The 22408-nt window shown below is 41.0% G+C and overlaps 1 protein-coding gene across 8 annotated transcripts in view; it reads right to left on the bottom strand.

Moving 5' to 3' along the window:
* Window positions 1-21985, bottom strand: part of SPG21 (SPG21 abhydrolase domain containing, maspardin) — a 32569-nt gene extending 10584 nt beyond the window's left edge. For 2 of the 8 annotated variants that reach the window (XM_081506086.1, XM_081506082.1), the window contains exons 1-3: window positions 21612-21985; window positions 8724-8810; window positions 5909-6070 (exon numbers count right to left, since the gene is read on the bottom strand). In XM_081506086.1, coding sequence (XP_081362212.1) covers window positions 5909-6070; window positions 8724-8786 — 225 coding nt within the window. In that variant the 5' untranslated portion in view covers window positions 8787-8810; window positions 21612-21985. Of the gene's footprint in view, window positions 1-5908; window positions 6071-8723; window positions 8811-12601; window positions 12832-21611 lie in introns of those variants that run through there. The other 6 variants (XM_081506088.1, XM_081506083.1, XM_081506085.1 and 3 more) reach the window with 3 other exon arrangements.
* Between the last annotated feature and the right edge of the window lie 423 nt (window positions 21986-22408).

Genomic DNA, 22408 nt, shown 5'->3' on the forward strand with positions numbered 1-22408 from the left:
GACACAGACTAGCTGAATGGATAAAAAAACAAGATCCAGGGCTTCCCTGGTGGCTCAGTGGTAAAGAATCCACAAGAACTACCACAATCAGAAGCCCACGAACCACAACTAGAGAGTAGCCTCTGCTTGCTGCAACTCGAGAGAAGCCCACGCAGCAATGAAGACCCAGCACAGTCAAAAATAAACAAATTAATAATAAGTACCCATATATATGTTGTCTATAAGAGATACACTCACATCTAGGGACACATACAGACTGCAACTAAAAGGATGGAAAAAGGTATTCCAAGCAAATGGAAATCAAAGAAATCTGGAGGAGCAATACTCTTATCAGACAAAACAGACTTGAAAATAAAGACTGTTACAAGAGACAAAGAAGGACACTACATAATGATCAAGGGATTAATCCAAGAAGAAGATATAACAATTGTAAATAAATATGCACCCAATGTAGGAGCACCTCAATATACAGGCAATTGCTTAAAGGAGAAATCAACAGGAACACGATAATAGTGGGGGAAATGAACACCCCACTTACATCAATGGACAGAACATCCAGGCAGAAAATCAATAAGGAAACACAAACCTTAAATGACACATTAGACCAAATGAACTTAATTGATATTTATAGAACATTCCATCGTAAAGCAGAATATACATTCTTCTCAAGTGCACATGGACCATCCTCCAGGACAGATTACATGCTGGGCCACAAAGTGAGCTTTGGTGAATTTAAGAAAATTGAAATTGGATCAAGCATCTTCTCTGATCACACAAAAAAAAACTGTAAAAAACAAAACAAAACAAACAAGTGGAAGCTAAACAGTATGTTACTAAACAACCAATGGATCACTGAAGAAATCAAAGAGGAGACAAAAAATACCTAGAGACAAATGAAAATAAAAATACAATAACCCAAAACTGAGGGGACACAGCAAAAGCCGGAAGTTCATAGCAATATAATCTTACCTCAGGAAACAAGAAAAGTCTCAAACAATGTAACCTTACATCCAAAGCAACTAGAAAATGAAAAACAAAGTCTAAAGTAAGTAGAAAGAAGGAAGTCATACAGATCAGAGCAGAAATAAATGAAATAGAGACAAAGAAAACAACCAAAAAGATCAATGAAATTAAAAGCTATTACTTTGAAAAGATAAACAAAATTGATAAACCTCTAGCCAGACTCAAGAAAAAAGAGAGGGCTCAAATCAATAAAATTAGAAATGAAAAAGGAGAATTAAATGGACACAACAGAAATACTAAGGATAATAAGAAACTATTACAAGCAACTATATGCCAATAAAATGAACAATGTAGAAATGGACAAATTCTTAGAAAGGTACAATCTTCCAAGACTGCACCACGAAAAAATAGAAAACATGAACAGACCTATTACAAGAGATTGAAACTATGATTCAGAAACTTTCAGCAAACAATAGTCCAGGATCAGATGGCTTCACAGGTGATTCTATCATGCATTTAGAGAAGAGTTAACACCTATCCTTTTAAAACTATTCCAAAAAATTGCAGAGGAAGGAACACTCTCAAACTCATTCTATGAGGCCCTCATCACCCTGATATCAAAACCAGACAAAGATTTCACAAAATAAGAAATTACAGGCCAATATCACGGACAAACATAGATGCAAAAATCCTCAAAATACTACTGAATCCAACAACATAGTAAAAGATCATACAACATAATCAAGTGGGATTTATCTCAAGGGTTCAAGGATTTTTCTATATTCACAAATCAACCAGTGTGATACATCATATTAACAAATTGAAGAATAAAATCCACATGATCATCTCAACATGCAGAAAAAGCTCTTGATAAAACTCAATACCCATTTATGATAAAAACTCTCCAGAAAGTTGGCATAGAGGGAAATGACCTCAACATAATAAAGACCATATATGACAAACTCACAGCTAACATCATACTCAATGGTGAAAAGCTAAAGGTATTTCCTTTAGGATCAGGAACAAGACAAGGATGTCCACTCTCACCACTTTTATTTAATATAGTTTTGGAAGTCCTAGGCACAGAAATTAGAAAAGAAAAAGAAATAAAAGGAATCCAAACTGGAAAAGAAGAAGTAAACTGTCACTGTTTGTAGATGGCAAGTTATTATACATAGAAAATCATAAAGATGCTACCATAAAACTACTAGAGCTCATCAACGAATTCAGTAAAGCTGCAGGATACAAAAATCTGTAAATTTTTTATTTCTGCAGATACAGAAACCTGCTGCATTTCTATACATTAACAATGAAAGATCAGAAAGAAAAAAGGAAACAATCTCATTTACCATTGCATCAAAAAGAATAAAATATCTAGGAATAAACCTACCTAAGCAGGCAAAAGACCTATACTCTGAAAAGTATAAGACACTGCTGAAAGAAGCTGAAGATGACACAAACAAATGGACAGACTATGTTCTTGGATTGGAAGAATCAATATTATCAAAATGACTATACTATCCAAGGCAATCTACAGATTCAATGAAATCTTATTAAATTACCAATGGCATATTTCATAGAACTAGAACAGAATTTAAAAATTTGTATGGAAACACAAAAGACCCCAAATAGCCAACATAATTCTGAGAAAGAAAAATGGAACTGGAGGAATCAAGCTCCTTGACTTCAGACTACACTACAAATCTACAGTAATCAAAATAGTATGGCACTGGCACAAATTCAGAAATATAGATCAGTGGGACAGGACAGAAAGCCCAGAAATAAGCCCATGTGCCTATGGTCAATTAATCTATGACAAAGGAAGCAAGAATATACAATGGAAAAGTGCTGCTGAGAAAATTGGACAGCTACATGTAAAAGAAGGAAATTAAAACATTCATTAGCATGTTCTAATGAAATCAGAACATCTTCTAACCATACACAAAAATAAACTCAAAATAGATTAAAGACCTAAATGAAGACTGGATAGTATAAAACTCTTCAAGGAAAACATAGGCGGAACACTTTGATATAAATTATGGCAATATCATTTTGGATCCACCACCTACAGTAATGAAAACAAAAATAAACAAATGGGACCTTAAAAGCTTTTGCATAGCAAATGAACAATACACAAATGAAAAGACAACCCACAGAATGGGAGAAAATATTTGCAAACAAAACAACTGACAAGGGATTAATCTCCAAAATATACAAAACAGTTCATGAAGCTCAACAGCAAAAAACAAAAATAAAAAAAAGGACAGAAGATCTAAATAGACAGTTCTCCAAAGAAGACATATAGATGGCCAAAAAGCACATGAAAAGATGCTCAACATTGCTAATTATTAGAGAAACGCAAATCAAAACTACAACGAGGTATAATCTCACATCCGTCAGAATGGCAATAATCAAAAAGTCCACAAACAATAAATGCTGGAGAGGGTGTGGAGAGAAGGGAACCCTCCTATACTGTTGATGGCAATGTAAATTGGTACAATCATTATGGAGAATAGTATGGAGGCTCCTTAAAAAACTAAAAATAGAACTACTATTTGAATTAGCAATCTCACTCCTAGGCATATATCTGGAGAAAATCATAATTCAAAAAGATACACACACTCCAGTTTTCAATGCAGCACTATTTACAATAGCAAGACATGGAAGCAACCTAAATATCCACCAACAGAGGAATGGATAAAGAAGATGTGGTACACATATACGAATATTACTTAGCCATAAAAAAGAATGAAATAATGCCATCTGCAGCATCATGGACTTAGAGATTATCATAGTAAGTGAAGTAAGTCAGGAAGAGAAAGATAAATATCATACGACATTACTTACATGTGGAATTTTTTAAAATGATATAAATGAACTTATTTACAAAACAGAAACAGACTCACAGACTTCGAAAACATACATCATTACCAAAGGGGAAAGGTTGGGGGAAGCATAAATTAGAAGTTTGGGATTAACATATATACATATATAGTAGTGTTACTACATATAAAATAGATGTATTCAGCACAGGAAACTCTACTCAATATTCTGTAATAACCTATGTGGGAAAAGATTCTGAAAAAAGAATGGATATATGTATATGCATAACTGAATCACTTTGCTGTACACCTGAAACTAACACAATATTGTAAATCAACTATACTCTAATATAAAAAAATTTTTAAATTAAAAAAATTTGTGTCCTAGACAGGTGATAAAATTATATACAACTTAATATACACACAAACAATTCAGTATGAGTAAAACTGGAAATGTGAACAAGGTTGGTGGATTACATTAACATCAATATTGGTGGTGATATTCTATTTCACTTTTATAAAATGTTACTATTGGGAGAAACTGGGAAAAGTATATAAGGGGTATCTCTCTATTATTTCTTACAACTGCATGTGAATCTATAATTATTTCAATAAAAATGTAAATGAAAAAAGGATCCATGCATTTTTAACTGCTAGAAACTAACAGATGTCTAGTAAAATTTCAGAAATCTGGCATTTTGATCAAATCTTAAGGATGAAGTGATTTGGAAGACACTGCTGTCTTTTTCCTTGATTCTTTATCTAGCTAAGAAATAGGGAATGCCCACATCAGGAAGCTTGAGGGCACGAAGAAATATCCAGGCAAAAGGCAAAGCTGTGTGCCCTGTCAGTTGAGAACAAAAACATGCTGTCTGCTTTGAAGAACGCTCAAAAGTGAGACAGCCAGCTGGGGGCTGCTCAGTCTCCCTCTCCCTGGCTGACCAACAGCGATCACCTAGACAGAAACTGTCACCCCTTCAGCTGCAAAGGACTAGGATGAGGGCGGCTACCACCCTCCTCTCCTGGAATGCTGTCCACAGAGGGGGATTACCGAAAACCCAGAACAAGGGAGGATTACGTGGCAGGGCTTCCAACACACCATATGAGGAATGGTCAAAGAATCTGGAGAGATTTAGCTGGAGAAGACAAGACCCGGGGGGAAAGTCAGTAGGCGGCCGAAAGTAACTAGTTTTTTCAGGAAACAGCAGGGCTGTCAGGAGGAAGAGGAACTGCGCTTGTCTTGTGTGACCCCAGTTGGTGGTAGCCCCAGTGGAATTTCCAGTTTCCTTCTAAGAGAAGAGCCCTGGTCCACATTTTCTCTCCTCTAGGCAGTAAATAAAATGTATACTAACAGCAGTACTTCCATGGGGAGTACCATTTACGTGTTAACATTCTAGATCCCAGAAACAACCGCCAGCTCCAAAGCCAGGGCCTCTGCTTCGGGTAAGTTAGGAAACCGAAGTCCACTGTCCTGACCTAGTCAAGGCGTTGCCCAACACTCTATGGTGAGCAAGGGTGCCTTCCCACCTACGCCCTCCTCCCCGAGAGGGAGATTAAGAAATGATCAATGCAAAACTAGATTTAGACCAAACTCAGTGATAACAATTAGAACAAAAAACTTCTTAACCAAACGTGAAGGATATGAGCTAATTAATGAACCCCACCTCACCTGTCAAAGACTCACAGTAAAGCAAGCTATCAGTTCCCTTTGCTGCTCCCAAGCAGTGATGGAATAAAGGGGGGAGGAAATGGGGTCAGATGACTGAGCTGGGTTCTCCCTCTGCTGCCTACCAGCTGTGTGACCCTCAGCCATCTCTAAAATGTCCACACCTCAACCTCCTCATCGATAAACTAGAACAATGCTTCCTACTGGTCAGACTTATTCAGGAAATGCACGTTCAAGTTGAGGGTAGAGAAAGCTTCGATAAAAGTTTGTCTCCTCTGCGCCTCTGTTTGTTTTCAAACCACACCACCTTCCTTCAAAAAACTCCCTTTCACATTTTAAAAATGAAAAACAGTATTTTACAATAAGCAACATGCCCATTACTATACTCAGAAACATACACACACACAAAAGCAGAAAATGTGAACCTGCATTGTTATCCTAAATCAATAATACTTACAGCTATAACCCGGTAACCCCATCCAGTCAAAGCCAAAATCTGCCGAAAAAATACATCCGCAGTTCCACTAACGGGAGGGAGAAATATGAGAGGACACCTGATATTTCTGGGGCCTGCATCGTAGAGCGACCAGATCTTACTATCGTCATCATCCACAATAATCTAGAGGGAAAGTTATAAGAAGAAAATGAAAAATCTCATGGATTTGATTTTACATATTAATAGTTATTTCAACACTGTAATTTTGCTGACAATTTTAATACCACTTGGTGGTTACACACTAACATGGGGATCACACCAGACCAGTACATATAATAAACAGATTTGTCTCCTTTTCCTTCTTCAGAATTGACACAGTCCATGGAACTGCTTTATACTTTTCCCGAGAACTCCTTTTTCTCCGAGTTTGGGATTTTCCTCTCCAGTCATGATTATTTGAAGTTTATTTTGTTTACCATTAAACAGTAAACTCTGCACATGGCATCTTAATTCTTCCCCATATTTCTGGCTGTGTGTGTGCATGCATGCATGTAGGAGGACAATTTGCAGAGTCATTCTCCAGTGCTGGCCCAGAGGCCTGGCTGGGATCAGCAGGGTTAGTGTGTGAAAGAGGAGACGAGAGAAAGAAAAGACTCCAGGCTCTGGGGAGAAACTGGGTAGAGAGGGGACCACTCGTGAGATGCTTCAGGAGCCTGATCTAGCCCAAGCCTCTGAGACAGAGACCTCTGCTAGAGAGGAGGGACGAGGCAGGTGTAGGTGTCATTGTCCCCAGAGAGTATTTCAAACCATTCAGTCAGGTGTGGGGAATGGGCTCAGGGAAAAACTGGATTTTGGGGAAAAGGGGATGAGAAGGAGGAAGGTCATCAGAAACCTTCCTCATTTAGTGGCTTTTGACCCAGTAAGGGAAAAAGATGAGCATTACATGAGCTGAAACAAATCAGGTGTTCAGCACAGTGTCTGGCAGATACTGAGTGTTCAACAGTGTCAAAAGTGTTAGCTACAGTATGCACTGCATGATAGGTAATTTTCGTTTTCTTTGGCTGACTTTTTGGTGGTATTTGGAAAAGTACATTAACTGCTTGAACTATTGCCAATCTAAATCAATACTTATCCTACTTCTACATTAAAAGGTTCAAGGTTCTATTTTTTTTTTTCTTCTTTGGCCATGCCATGTGGCAGGCTGGATCTTATTTTCCCGACCAGGGATCAAATCCACGCCCCCCTACATTAAGAGCATGGAGTCTTAACCACTGGACCACCAGGGAAGTCCCAAGGTTCCATCTTCTGAGAGCTCCAAGTTGGCAGTGCTATGGGGCCTATGGTGTCAATGTGGGTGGCAGCATGCTAACTGGGGTCACTTAGCAGACACACAGGGCAGGGCAAAGTCTAGAGGGCCCTATCCAGTACTTTCTGGACTTCCACAAGTGACAGTATATCTCATGATTATGTTTTTGCCCTTTGGATTCTGCCACTCACATTTTTGCTTTTCATGTTTCTTCTCGCTGTGATTATAGTAAAAAAATCTTAGTGACCTTTGATGGTACATACGGTAAATTCTAACCTTTTAGTAATAAAACATGAGATATGATATTCAGATTTCTGAAATTAAAATCTAGCACTATGAAATTTCAAGCAAACTTTTCATCACTTATGGACCAAACTGACCAAAGGTAAACACTACATCAATGAAACTACTTCCTACAACTACTTCCAAGTATATTTCAGTAAGTTTGTGTTGCTTTGGGTCTAGTGATTAGCTTGCTGAGTGAGTTCATCAAGAGGAGCCCATGTGAATTACTTGAGGGGATGGGACAAGGCAGAGGACTCCAGTGGCAATTCTTCTTCTAGCACAGGCAGTAGTTCCTGGGGTAGGAAGAAGAAAAGCAGGTTCCCTTTGCTAAGCTGCCAAGTAGCTCCAGCTTTGAAGCCAGATGATTTGATTTTAACCCAAACTCTACTAGACTATGTGACTTTAACATGTTAACCTCCATGAACCTTGGTTTTCTCATCTGTAAAATGGGCACACCACTACCCATTTTGTTAAACTATTGAAATAATTAAGATATTTGGCAACTTCCTACAACAGTGGAAGGTATTCTGTCTATATGTGGAAACTGTATCTCAAATTTCTATAGGAAGAGTAACTGTTATTAATTCAAACTTGCATGCTACTTCCATAGCTATGTACCCTGACAAAATAATTTTAACAGAGACATAAATGATCTTCAGATCATAGTACTCTAATACTTCTGCAAGGGGATCAGCGAAGATTTTACTCCGACACAACTTTTGTCAGTGTGATCCCCAAGCATTTGGGATTAATTTGAGACTCACAGTCAACAGACTTCAACATAAATGTTTAGGGTTTTTGGACATCCCAGGCAAATAAAGTTTCTAAAAGATGACTATGGCAGAATGAGCACAGGTTATGGCAAACAGAGGATCTATATTGTAAATCTTCATTCTTGATGAACAGCAAAATGCTTTCTAATAGAATCTAACTGCACTTACTATACAGTTGCTGTTGCTTACGCTTTCCACCAAACTATATAGAGTACATGTATTCTTGCTTGCTTGAATATGTAAAAGCAACTGTCAAATAATGAGTACAGTTATTCTCGCTTTTACTCTTGAATGAGTCTCAAAAGTTGATTGTACTTGACAGGGAAGGGGTTGAACGTTATGTTCTGCAATCCAGTCGTGATATTTGGCAATAACCTTTACTCTCAAACACTACTAAGACATAATATCTAAATCACACATGATAAACAATACAAGATGTTGCAAATAAGAGGTGTAGTAAAACCATACATACCTTTTTAAGGGGGACTGTACTTCTAAACCAGTTATAATCAGGAGAGACTTTAATCTCTCCCATGGTTAGCTGAAATGGAGGTTAACCCTGAAATAAAAGCATGTGATGTTTCACGTCAAGAATTCATGTTTACATCAGAACTAAATGTAGAGTCTGGTCTGGTTCTACCAACAATACCTTAAAAGGTAAAACCAAGGAAACAGGCTATTTTACCTTGTCGGCATATACTAAAACTACAGAAAACAATTGGTGAAATCCTGTAATCATGGAGCAAGCAAGAAGTACCCTGAGAGAGAATTATTCCAACCCCCTTAGTTCCTCCAAAAGAGGAATCTGGTCTAGAAAATGTTAATGACTTACCCAAGATCCCATGGCTATTGCAAAACCAGGACCAGACATAGGACAGTCTTTTCTGACACCTGACTGCCTGTCCTAGTTACATGACTCCAAATGCAGTTGAATAACCTTTCAACAAAATCTTAAGAATCTATGTTAATAAAGATGTTCCTGTCTGACAGAATTCTAGGGAACAGTCCACACTAAAAAAAGGAGTTCATGTAAGCCTGCTTCCTCATAAATTCATAAAATGCCATAAATCTAACTCTAGGAAAAGACAGCTTCAGAAACACACATAGATTTTAATGCAACATACAGGAAAAACTTGCTGCTCATATGGACGTGGTAAAAGTGATATAATGCACTCTGAAAGATCCATGATAAGGTACCAGAACATTCCTGAAGGCACAATAACTAGCAACAAAATAAAACATGTGCCTTTAAAAAACAGGTGGTCTTCTATTGTGAGATTAGTGATTTCCAGCTTTTATAGTTCTATGACCTGGGAAAAGTCACTGACCCTTTGGGGACTTGTTTTCTCATCTAGGATTGTTTCACTACTCTCTCTCTAAAGGGCAGAATAGTGCTTTATACACAGCAGGCATCATCTGTCAACTAAATGAATGACTGCCTCCTAAGCAGGCCGAACTAGTCAATCCTAGAATCCCTTTTAACCTGGGTACCTATGAGCATTGCATTGGCCAGGCATCCTCAACTTAAAGCTGCCCCTGTTTGCTTAAAAATCTATGTTGTGTCATACCGGGAACTTGAAAATTATAGTTCCTTGTTGCAGATTTTTATTGCCAAATGAAGAAATTCTACCCATTGGTTTGGAAGGACTCAAATGCCCCTTTGCATCATGTCCTCCACTGCAGCACAAGCCTGGATTTTCCTAGCAGGGCTAGGATGAGTTTGAGACCCCAGGACTTGAATCCTAGGCTGATTGTGAACTGACAACTTAGAGGGGCTTTTCTGGGCTGGTCAGGTGCCAGGGATTCTTAAGCCAATGAATCTTCCTCTTTGGCCCTCCACATCTGTTCCCTCAAAACACAGGGCACTCAGCAATCTCAACTGATACCTCTAGCCTTGGGAGTTACTAAACTGAACCCCAAGGAGATGGTAAATGTAGACATCCAATACTAAACTAGGTTTACAACCTTGACATTGTAATAACTGGCCTTTTCTTTCAAGGCTGGGATGGTTCTTAGAAAAGTTTATTGAAATCTTCAGTGGTTCTAAAATATGAAGAAAATCATCAGCCAGTATTATACAGACAATCAATGTGCATCAATGTAGTTCTTATTCATACTGAAATAAAGAAAATCATTCTTTGCATATCCATTTTCTCTTAACAAATACTAACATGTTAAAAAACTGAAGCCATTTGAACTATAGCCTTTCTCTAAGCTGGTCACTGCTTTTAACTGAAAGTAACTGGCATGTATAGTTAATTCTGGAAAATTGTCTACCTGGACAGACTTGAAATATTCCTGTGTCATCTAACTATTGCCTACTCAAGACATTTTCTAGTATACCATTACTATAAACAATCACTGTTCTACAGGAGGAAACATCAAAAACATGTTTAGAAAAAAAACCCTACCCAACAGACCAAAACAAAACACCTACTCAAAACACCTTAGCTAAACTAACGTCAGAAATTTTGCTTCTAGATTCACCAAACTTGGGATAAAATAAATGATTCATAGTTTGGAATCAGTTGCAACATACAAACCAAACTATCATACAAATATACATACACACATTGTACACAGGCACACACATTCACTGTCATTCACTTCTTCCCTCAGGAGTTAAGTAGAAAGAGGTTCCTTACCACAGTCTTCAGTATTATCCACAACCACCCAATATTACAACATTTATTTTATAACTAATCTCACTGGTTGGAGAGATTCCACCAAACGGTGACTAAATTTTTATAGAAGAAAGTGATTTGAACATTTGTGCTAGTTTGGCAGTACATGAAAGGTAAGATAGATACCAAATGTTGCATATGACCAACTGACATTTAAGTGGGAAAAAAACTGCTGCAAAGGGAAAGCAGCTGTGAGTGGTATGAAAAGGAATTTTGTTCTCCTAGCTCTCTTTCATCCACTGCAAGGGAATACTTTTCCAAGTCACAAGGGGAACATTCTGCATATGGCAAAAAAAAAAAAAGGTTCACTGAGACTGTGATCCAACTGACCGGTATTAAATAAGAAAGAATGTGGACCAGGAGCTCAATGCTGATTTGATCTCTCACAATTCTTCACAAAAACAAAAGCACCTGTTCATGTTGCTGGGAAATGGGTGGCAGGAATTTTCCCTTAATCTTGCTTAGGGAAACCCCCTTCTCAGAGAGTGCTCTAGACAGTCCTCTTTGGCCCTTGTGGCTGCTCCAGGATAAAACTGCCAGTTTTGAGTGTGCACCAAGAATTACATGCACTTCTTCATCAAGGTTTCACCAGAACCAGCCACTTTATAGTCCACTTATCCCTCAGGATTTCAACAGACCCTGCCAATTCACAGCCAATGAAATTGCCTTTACAAATATTTAAGTCATCTAACCAGTTTAACTAGTCAGAGGTTTTCTGATCCTTTTCCTCAGTCATGTGGTCTACATACAGACAATCTATGATTTTTACTGACACAAGCAATAGTGAAATATTAGAACCTAAGGGTCTCTAGATGATGCCATTGGCTTTTTAATGCAAGTCTCCATACCTCACCACACCAATACAGAGCTATTCTTTGTTTAGGTTTCCTGGGGGGAAGATTTATCCTTATCTTCAGAAACTTATTCTATTATCTTCTAAACCTCATGGGAGGAAAAGCTGACTACTTGACATTTCGACGGTCACATCTCATCTTGTACTCTGTCTTAGTATTAAAGCTTTTGGAAATTTGCACACAGCTATTCAATTACCCCTCAGTCTCTTGAAGCTCTGTGCCAAGAGGAGCTGGAACATTGTAGGTGGAGACAAAGAAGCAGCATAGATGCAGAACTTAGGACTCCAGAGGACAAGAAGAGGAAAGTGAGAGAGCTTAGCCCTGCCACTTTCCTCATACCTGGCCAGTGCTCAGCAATGACAAAGGCATTTATCACTTTCAGGCTGAGGTGCAATCTCCAAAATAACTAGTCTGCTCAGAGTTCTTCAAAGTTTATAGGAAAAATGCGTTCCTGGGCTGCAGCAGTGTAGCCCCAAGATGGGATTACAGGAGTATGTCCAGGTCAAGCATCCGACCTCCCACCCCAGGCGAACCACACACAGATCTCCATCTTCTTCCAGTCCCACTGGTGACAGCCACATAAAGGCAGGGTCACAGGCACATCGATCACCCCCATGAACTCAGACTCGACCTTAGACACACAGGGACGTGCAATCACGTGCATGGTCACATGAACCGACCCAGTCAGGGTCACACTCACAAAGTCACACCGACAGAGGCAGCCGTGCTCACTACAAACCACTCTCACCTGCGGCCACAAACACATCATACACCCACATCCCCCGCTTCCCAGGACCTCTCCCACCCCTCACCTGCCGTGGCCGCCCCCAGGTCCCTGTCCCTCCTCCCAAGGCGGCTCTTGCCTCCAGAAAGGGGGCCGGCCTCGGAGGCTGCTGGGGCCCAGGTTGGGGCTGGAGGCCTGAGCGCTCAGTATCCGTAAGCGCTGAGAGCCGTGGGGGCGCGCTGGAGGGCCGGCCTCCGAGGGGCGGGGCGCGCGGCCGAGCGAGACTGGACCGCCGCCCTCCCTCCTCCGGAATTGTTCGCGCAGCTGGCGCGGGCCGCGAGCTTCCGGGTTCGGAGGGGTGGGGCCACGTCGCGAGGAAGGGGTGGAGCTGCGTGACTCCGGCGGTCACCATGGCGACGGGGCGGGTTGGACCGCCGGGTGAGACTCCAGCGTTCTCCGCACATCCTGCGGGGTGCAGAGCTGGCATCCGCTCTGGCAGGGGCGGAGGCGCGGGGAGGAGGCCCAGGGAGACTCCAGGGTCAGTTCTAGGTCACTCATGTGACGTGAGCACCGAGGGAAAGGTTGCAGGACTGGAAGAAAGGGGCGCCTGATCCTTGGGACCTGCCTGGCCTGCGGTTCGCGGCATAAAGCTTTGAGGGAACTCCTTTGAGTTACAGGCTTTAATGAACAGGGCTTTGTATACTCCCTTTTCTTGACAAGATATTTTTCCTTTGGCACAGCCACAAATGCCCCCCATAATCCTCCACTGTAACACCTCCACCTCCCGTTCCAGACTTGTGCTGAGGTCTTGGGAATTTCTAGGAACAGCTCCCGCTGACTGTCCAGCTCCTTCATCAATTTCCCTTAAAGGAATAGAGAATGTTCATATATTTATTAACATTATTAACACGGTTCAACAGTAGGTGAATGGTGAACTTCCAGATGTTCAAGCTGGATTTAGAAAAGGCAGAGGAACCAGAGACCAAATTGCCAACATCCGTTGGGTCATGGAAAAAGCGAGAGAATTCCAGAAAAACATCTACTTCTGCTTTATTGACTACGCCAAAGCCTTTGAATGTGTGGATCACAAAAAACTGGAAAATTCTTAAAGAGATGGGACCTGCCTCCTGAGAAATCTGTATGCAAGTCAAGAAGCAACAGTTGGAACTGGACATGGAACAACAGACTGGTTCCAAATCAGGAAAGGAGTAGGTCAGGGCTGTATATTGTCACCCTGCTTATTTAACTTATATACAGAGTACGTCATGTGACATGCCGGGCAGGACGAAGCACAAGCTGGAATCAAGATTGCTGGGAGAAATATCAATAACCTCAGATATGCAGATGACACAACCCTTATGGTAGAAACCAAAGAAGAACTAAAGAACCTCTTGATGAAGGTGAAAGAGGAGAGTGAAAAAGTTGGCTTAAGACTCAACAGTCAGAAAACTAAGATCATGGCATCCAGTCCCATCACTTCATGGCAAATAGATGGGGAAACAATGGAAACAGTGAGAGACTTTATTTTCTTGGGCTCCAAAATCACTGCAGATGGTGACTGCAGCCATGAAATTAAAAGACACTTGCTCCTTGGAAGAAAAGCTATCACCAACCTAAACAGAGTATTTGAAAGCAGAGACATTACTTCGCCAACAAAGATCCATCTAGTCAAAGCCACGGTTTTTCCAGTAGTCATGTATGGATGTGAGAGTTGGACTCTAAAGAAAGCTGAGCACCCGAGAATTGATGCTTTCGAACTGTGGTGCTGGAGAAGACTCTTGAGAGTCCCTTGAACTTCTAGGAGATCCAACCAATCCATTATAAAGGAAATCAGTCCTGAATGTTCATTGGAAGGACTGATGCTGAAGCTGAAACTTCAATACTTTGGCCACCTGATGAGAAGAACTGACTCATTTGAAAAGACCCTGGTGCTGGGAAAGACTGAAGGCAGGAGAAGGGGACAACAGAGGATGAGATGGTTGGATGGCATCACTGACTCAGTGGACATGAGTATGAGTAAACTCCAGGAGTTGATGATGGACAGGGAAGCCTGGTGTGCTGCAGTCCATGGGGTCACAAAGAGTCAGACACAACTGAGTGATTGAACGGAACTGAATATATTTATAATCACTTATGTAAGATTTTGCAAAGTTCACGACTCTCTTTTCATTAAAATAGTTGGAGGTATGAAAATATTGAATAACATATAAAGCTCCTTGTTTGAAGTTTTTTAGTCATCTCACAGTAAGATCCTGGGGAAAAAACCTCTCCCTAATCTGTTTCAGGGAAAACTTGTACCTGATTAAAGGCCTTTGCCTTTACCCAGGCAAATGGTTTTGGGGATTTAGGGCAGGAAAGAATCCAAGTAAACTGCATCCTAAGTCATGACCTCTGCCTTCCTGCTTAAGAGCCTTGGATTCCAGTCTAGGATTGGGACATATCCCAGGCACATTTCCCAAGAATGCAGTAACATATCCATCCCCCTAAACCCCTGCCAAATCACCTTTTCAGAATTTTAAATCAGTAACAGAAAGTGGGCTTTCCAAGTGGCACAGTGGTTAAAAAATCTGCCTGCCAATGCAGAAGACGCAAGAGACAATTCCTGGGATGGGAAGATCCCCTGGAGAAGGAAATGGTAACCCACTCCAATATTCTTGCCTGCTAAATTCCATGGACAGAGGAGCCTGGCAGGCTACAGTCCATGGGGTCACAAAGAGTCAGACTCGACTGAGTATACAACAACAGAAAGTGGTCTTCTGTTATATGCACCACATAGGTTCTGAATGTTTTTGTGGAAGATTTTTAACCTTGGGTGTTTTTCTCAAAAATTAAGAGAAGTTTAATGAATAGAATAACTGGCAAATCACTGGTTGTATGTAAAACCCATTATAGGTACTCATTATATTATCTGTCTCCCGCAGTGGGTTGGGAGTTTTAATTTAGAAAATCAAACAGAGATTTAACCAGTGCATTAACTATTATGACCTGGTTCATAATAAGCACTAAATGTGTACTGAATGAATTAATTAGTGAATAAATAAATCTATCTGCTTGTATTCCTAAAGCTGTATTCCCTATATCCCACACTCCCAGACCTCACTTGAGTATCAGCACTGAAGATACATGAATTATGGATTTGCTCCAATGTATTAAAAATCCTTATTCTAGTAATAAGGATATTCTAGTTACTTTGGTAATAACAACTTTTAACTTGACTGTTGATAACGGAAAACCCTTTTATTATGTAGATACATTTTGTTATATCTATACTTTTGTTAAAAGATCAAACCCAAAATCATGAATCTTTTGTTTCCCTTAGAAAAGGAACTCATGGTCATATTTGGACCTTCGGTTGTTCCATAACACATGGGAAGCACATTGTCCTTTCCCTAATCTGTGAACAAGAACAGTTAATATCTGTGGATTCCAGCGGCCCTATAGTTGCACAACTGCAGGAAGCAAACTCTGGACCCAGGGCAAGCCAAAGTGCAAGCAGGCCTGGTGGGTGTGGCTGGGAGGGTTTGCAGCTGTCATGGTTGGGGTCTGCCAGATGGTTCCCACAGCACAAGTCCCTGGGTGAGAATCGCACTTACAAACTGGAATGTTCACAAAATACTCTGTGAACACCAAGCAAAGTAAACAGGTGGCCAGGCTGCTTCTCAAAACTGCCCAAACCCAAGCTCTTTTCCTCAAATTGATTTTTTGACACGATAGTATTTGTTTTAAAACACATGTGCAAAATCATCCTAGCTGTAGCTCTTATGCATGTATACATACCAGAGCGGTGGCCACCTCGGAGGGGAAACTGAGAGTAGAAGGGGTGGTGAAGGAGAGCTTGGCTTTAGACTTAGAATCTGAATTCACACAACAATCCGTATGTTATTGTGATTAAAAAAAATACTTGAAAGCAACTATATTCATGCTTTAAATGCTGCCCTAAATCCTTCAATAGCTCCTCACTGCCTTCAAGTTCAAGCACAAAATGTATGGGCTACAGCAGGGTCTGACTTTCTCAAGGGGCCCAGTACACCCTATGAGGTCTCAAACTTGCCCCACTCCACTTTACCCGCCAGACGGAATTTCCCTTCTTTTGCCCCCTAGGAAGCACGTGTGAAAAAGTAAAAGAGGAGCAAAACAATACCAATTCTTGGAATGCCATCCTTTTAAGTTTTTCAGGGTACAACTGACTGCAGAGTTATATATCAAATTATGCTGAGAACCAAGTTTGAAAAAGAATACGGTTTCCTCATTGCCAGACCCAGTCTGTGACATACGTATTTTACACTGGATTACAGGGACCAGACAGAGTGGGGGAGTTAAGAGACCTGAGTTCTATCTTAGACAAGACACTTCCTCTCTCTAGGTGTAGTTTTCTTCTCTGTAAAATGAGTCCAAAGTTAGACTAAATGACCTCTAAGTTCTTTCCAATTCTAAGATTTTAGATTCCATGTAATTATGAGAGCCATATTACATGGCTCTTTACAATTGCCTTTCCTCAAAGCTGCTCTTCTCTGATAACCACCCCCCACCATCACTTCCCTTCAATCAAACTTTAAAAAAGTAGGCTGCACACAAAACTGCTCTTTATGGAAAAAGTATTTTGACTTATCGGACAAGTTAGTGTTTGGTCACTACTACGCTAAAGCCTTTGACTGTGTGGATCACAACAAACTGGAAAATTCTTAAAGAGATGGGAATACCTGACCACCTTACCTGCCTCCTGAGAAATCTGTAGGCAGGTCAAGAAGCAACAGTTAACACTGGACATGGAACAACAGACTGGTTCCAAATAGTGAAAGGAGTACGTCAAGGCTATATATTGTCACCCTACTTATTTAACTTATATGCAGAGTACATCATGTGAAATGCTGGGCTGGATGAAGCACAAGCTGGAATTGCCGGGAGAAACATCAATAACTTCAGATACGCAGATGACACCACCCTTATGGCAGAAAGTGAAGAACTAAAGAGCCTCTTGATGAAAGTGAAAGAGAAGAGTGAAAAAGTTGGCTTAAGACTCAACAGTCAGAAAATGAAGATCATGGCATCCAGTCCCATCACTTCATGGCAAATAGATGGGGAAACAATGGAAACAGTGAGACCTTATTTTTTGGGGCTCCAAAATCACTGCAGATGGTGACTGCAGCCATGAAATTAAAAGACACTTGCTCCTTGGAAGAAAAGCTATCACCAACCTAGACAGCATATTATAAAGCAGAGATATTACTTTGCTGACAAAGGTCTGTCTAGTCAAGGCTATGGTTTTTCCAGTGGTCATGTATGGATGTAAGAGTTGGGCTATAAAGAAAGCTGAGCGCCGAAGAATTGATGCTTTTGAACTGTGGTGTTGGAGAAGACTCTTGAGGGTCCCTCGGACTGCAAGGAGATCCAACCAGTCCATCCTAAAGGAATTCAGTCCTGAATGTTCATTGGAAGGACTGATGCTGAAGCTGAAACTCCCAATACTTTGGCCACCTGATGCAAAGAACTGACTCATTTGAAAAGACCCTGATGCTGGGAAAGACTGAAGGCGGGAGGAGAAGGGGACGACAGAGGATGTGATGGTTGGATGGCATCACCGATGCGATGGGCATGAGTTTGAGTAGGCTCTGGGAGTTGGTGATGGACAGGGAAGCCTGGCGTGCTGCAGTCCATGGGGTCCCAGAGTCGGACACAACTGAGCAACTGAACTGAACTGAAGCAAAGGTACCACATATCTTGTATCATCTGTCAACCTAGCATCTCATTAGTGTTTCTACCATAAATAACAATGTGATAACCTACCTTCCAGAAGGAGAGCTGCAATTAAAAATTCCCGGGAAACAAGAGCTGCACTATTATAATACAAAATAAAGCAGCTTCTATCTGTAGGGTTCTAGAAAATTTCATGAATTCTTAGAGGTGATAACGACAGTGATTAAATAGTAACTAAAATGGGAAAATCTTTTTGAAATGTCTAGCCTAGTGCCTGCATATGATGGCCAGTCAATTTAACATGTGCTCCTACTTCTTAATTTCTGAGCACCAAAGCCTACTACATTAATTCCTTGATCATGGATAAAAAACATTTGCAACAGAGGCAGGGAAGCAGAATGGTTAGTCCCACAGTCTGGTGTCAGACTACTCAAGTATGAATTCAAGCTCTACCACTTATTAGCTATCTAACAGTCTGGAAAAAGGAGGATCAATAACACTACCTACTTCATAGGGTTATTATAAAGATAAAATGAGAAAGCTCAGGTTGAGTCCTTAGAAAGGAGACTAACAATCATTAAGTGTTGGCTAATAATAATGGTATTGTGAACCTGCTGTGTTCCAGGCACTGTGCTAAGTGCATTACATAGACTATTTTTATTCCCCATGCAAATCTTAGGTACATTTTTCATTTCATAGATACGGGAATAGATTCAGAGAGGATGAGTAATCATTCTAGGCTTAAGGTCAGTGGCAGGACTCATGCCACCTTGGTTGAATCTCAAAATCGTATCTCTTTACCTTGAAATTGCTTGATAAAGAAAACTGTAAAAATATGTTGTATCACCTTTAAAACAGAGTTTAAAAGCAATCAGCATTCTTTCAGCAGCCTTTCTCAAGAGCTCAATTTTGTGCTCAGAAACATTTCTTTCGTCCCTCAAATCAAACCAAGAATAAAATCTTTTTTTTAATAAAAGCTACCATAGGCTTCAGTTTCTAATATTGTCACTAGCTATCTGTTGCTGGATCACTATTTCATCATTTCCAAACTGAATTTTGAGTACTAAAACAGAGCCTTTCCCACTCTAAAATTCTTTTCCTTCTGTTAGTCTAAAAGCATCTCAGCAAGCTGTTGCTGCCACCCAGAGGAGGAAATATTGTTGCAGCCCCAAAGAAGGCATCCTAGCAGTGTTAGACTGCAGTGACAAAAATAGCTACCTTTTATTCCCTACCATGTGCCATGTGCTTCCCTGGGCATATTCTATATGTATTTGTATTCTGAAAGGTAGGTATTATCCATGTTTTTAAACTGAGAAATCAGAATTAAAAAAAATTTTTTTTGGACCATTGAGAAGTATGTGGTCCAACCAGGGATCGAACCCACGCCCCGTGCAATGGAAGCATGGAGTCCTAACCACTGGACCACCAGGACATTCCCAGAATTTAAACTTTTCAACATTTGTCCTGGGTCACCCAACTACCAACAAGTAACTGAACTGTTGAGTCTGATGTGTTTTCAGCAATGACAAGAATCAAAGAAGTATCTTGCATAAGGAGGCAATGTGTTTGCAAACTCATCCTTTCAGCCAGAATGCAGAATGAGCTGTGTTCCACCCCTTCTGGGAGGACTCCAGACCTAAGGCCCTGCATGTGGCTCCATAGGTACTTCTTAAGGTAGTTATAGCTGCGACTGCTCTAGCATACAAATTATTTGTCAAGTTGTGATAAAATGCAGAGTCCCATATCCAGAGATTGGAGAAGGCAATGGCACCCCACTCCAGTGCTCTTGCCTGGGAAATCCCATGGATGGAGGAGCCTGGTAGGCTGCAGTCCATGGGGTCCCTAAGAGTCGGACACGACTGAGCGACTTCACTTTCACTTTTCCCTTTCATGCACTGGAGAAGGAAATGGCAACCCACTCCAGTATTCTTGCCTGGAGAATCCCAGGGACAGCGGAGCCTGGTGGGCTGCTGTCTATGGGGTCGCACAGAGTCGGACACGACTGAAGTGACTTAGCAGCAGCAGTAGCAGCATATCCAGAGATTCTGATTCAAGCTCTGGAGTAAGGCCCAGGAATCTCCATTTTAAACAAGTACTCCAAGTGATTCTGGTTCAGATGAGAAACTGCTTGATCATACTAGGCTGCGGGCTCTATCGAAGGCTGAAAGAGTGGGTCATCTCCTTTCCTGAAGGCTATCTGGGATGTGCACAATTTAATTTTTCAAAGAATGGGCTGTCAACATAGAGCTGGCATTCTAAACCTGGGGTTTGTCCTCCAGTCCCATGATGAGCTTGAGGCTCCCTGGATGGGAAACTGCCCTCAGCGAGATGGGCCCTGAACTCATGCCTCAAGATTTCATGTGTAAAAGGTATTCCATATTGTCCTAAGTCTCTGGGAGATAGTGAAGGACAGGGGAGCCTGGCGTGCTGCAGTCCATGGGGTTGCAAAGAGTCAGCTGAACAACAACAGAATTGTCCTAAGTATGGCAACCATGTCAATCACAATGGCCAGGGAATGTGGCCTCACCCACAGCCCCTACTTGGTGTTAGGCTGTATTGTTTATGCAGGTGAACTCACTGGACTGCAGTGGGCCTTGCCTCACGGGCTAGAGATGGTCTGGCACAAAAGATTACCAGCAAGGGCAATGGTAATAGGCAAAACAAGCAGACAGGCTTCACCCAGAATGCAGAGTGGCAGACCTGAGACCACTTACCACCATGTAGTAAGAGATTAGAACTAATAAGAATAAATCTGTGCCCTCAGTAAGGCTCCCCACTCCCCATGGCAGTGTCTGAGTGGGTACCTCTTGAGATCTGCTGCAAAAATCACCATTAATGCTTGCCAATAAGCCCCCAAAGGACAGTGATTCTCTTTCTCACTGAATTCCATAACATGAACTTAGCCTCTAGAGGGGGGAGTAAGTTCTCAATACATGTTAACTGAAAACAACAAAAAGGCTCTTTCACAGTCACTGATTCTCAAACTATTTTGAGAGTATGGGATTAACAGATATTAAGTGAAAGTCAGTCATGTCTGACTCTTTGCAACCCCATGGACTATACAGTCCATGGACTTCTCCAGGCCAGAATACTGGAGTGGGTAGCCTTTCCCTTCTCCAGAGGATCTTCCCAACCCAGGGATCGAACCCAGGTCTCCCACATTGCAGGCGGATTCTTTACCAGCTAAGCCACAAGGGAAGCCCAAGAGTGAAGCTAAAACTCTCCATAAAACACCCAACTGATAACCCAAGTTCTTACTTCTGCAGAAAAAATCTTCTAAACCATTTCACCCACCCCCATTAACTGCTGCCATAGTTTAGATCATGTTTGTAACCTCCCAACACATCTTCCTGCCCCAGGTTTTACCTCCAATCTACTTTCCATCCCACCACCAGTTTACTTACCAACATGCAAACCTGTAGTTGCATCACTTCCTTGACTGTCTGTTGCATACAAGACAAAGGTCCAGATTCTCATGGTCTTCCAGTCTCATCTCCATCATTCTACTCCACTTCTATCAATTCTTCCAGTTCCTTTAAAACACTTTCTTCCTGCGTTTAACATGCCATTTGTTTCTCTTCCATGATCCATTAGCTTTCTCCCAGCCAGCTATATAGACACATATGCAAGTATATAACTAGCTCATACACTGAAGAGTGTCCATAGCAAATTTATAAAGAATGATAATAAAAGGCAATCGTGTTCCCATAACTCAGCTTAAGAACGTTACCAAACCCCCCTGTAAGATAGTGTTCTTTTTATGCCTCTGTTCCTCTGCACATACTAGAATGTTCTTCCAGGCCTTTGTCAGCATAATGACCTCATCATTCGGAACCTCAGATTCAGTTTTGCCTCCATTGACTCCCTTGAGGGAGACTTAGTGCTTCCACAATACCTCCATTATGGCATTTAAACAGTCTTCTATTTGCTTCTGCTTGTGTCCCCAATAGATTAAACATATACTTAATCTCTTAAGTCTCCAGTAATCAGCATAAAATCTAGTTTACACTGCAAGTGTTCAATAAATAGGATGTTTAAGGACTTCTCTGGCAGTCTAGTGGTTAAGACTTCGCCTTCCAATGCAGGGAGCGTGGGTTCAATCCCTGATTGGAGAGCTAAGATCCCACATGCCTTGTGGCCAAAAAAACCAAAACATAAGACAGAAGCAATACTGTAACAAATTCAATAAAAACTTTAAAAA

The sequence above is a fragment of the Giraffa tippelskirchi genome, chromosome 7 (genome assembly GCF_054371585.1).
Source record: "Giraffa tippelskirchi isolate mGirTip1 chromosome 7, T2T-mGirTip1v1.2.pri, whole genome shotgun sequence".
NCBI classification, from domain to species: domain Eukaryota; kingdom Metazoa; phylum Chordata; class Mammalia; order Artiodactyla; family Giraffidae; genus Giraffa; species Giraffa tippelskirchi.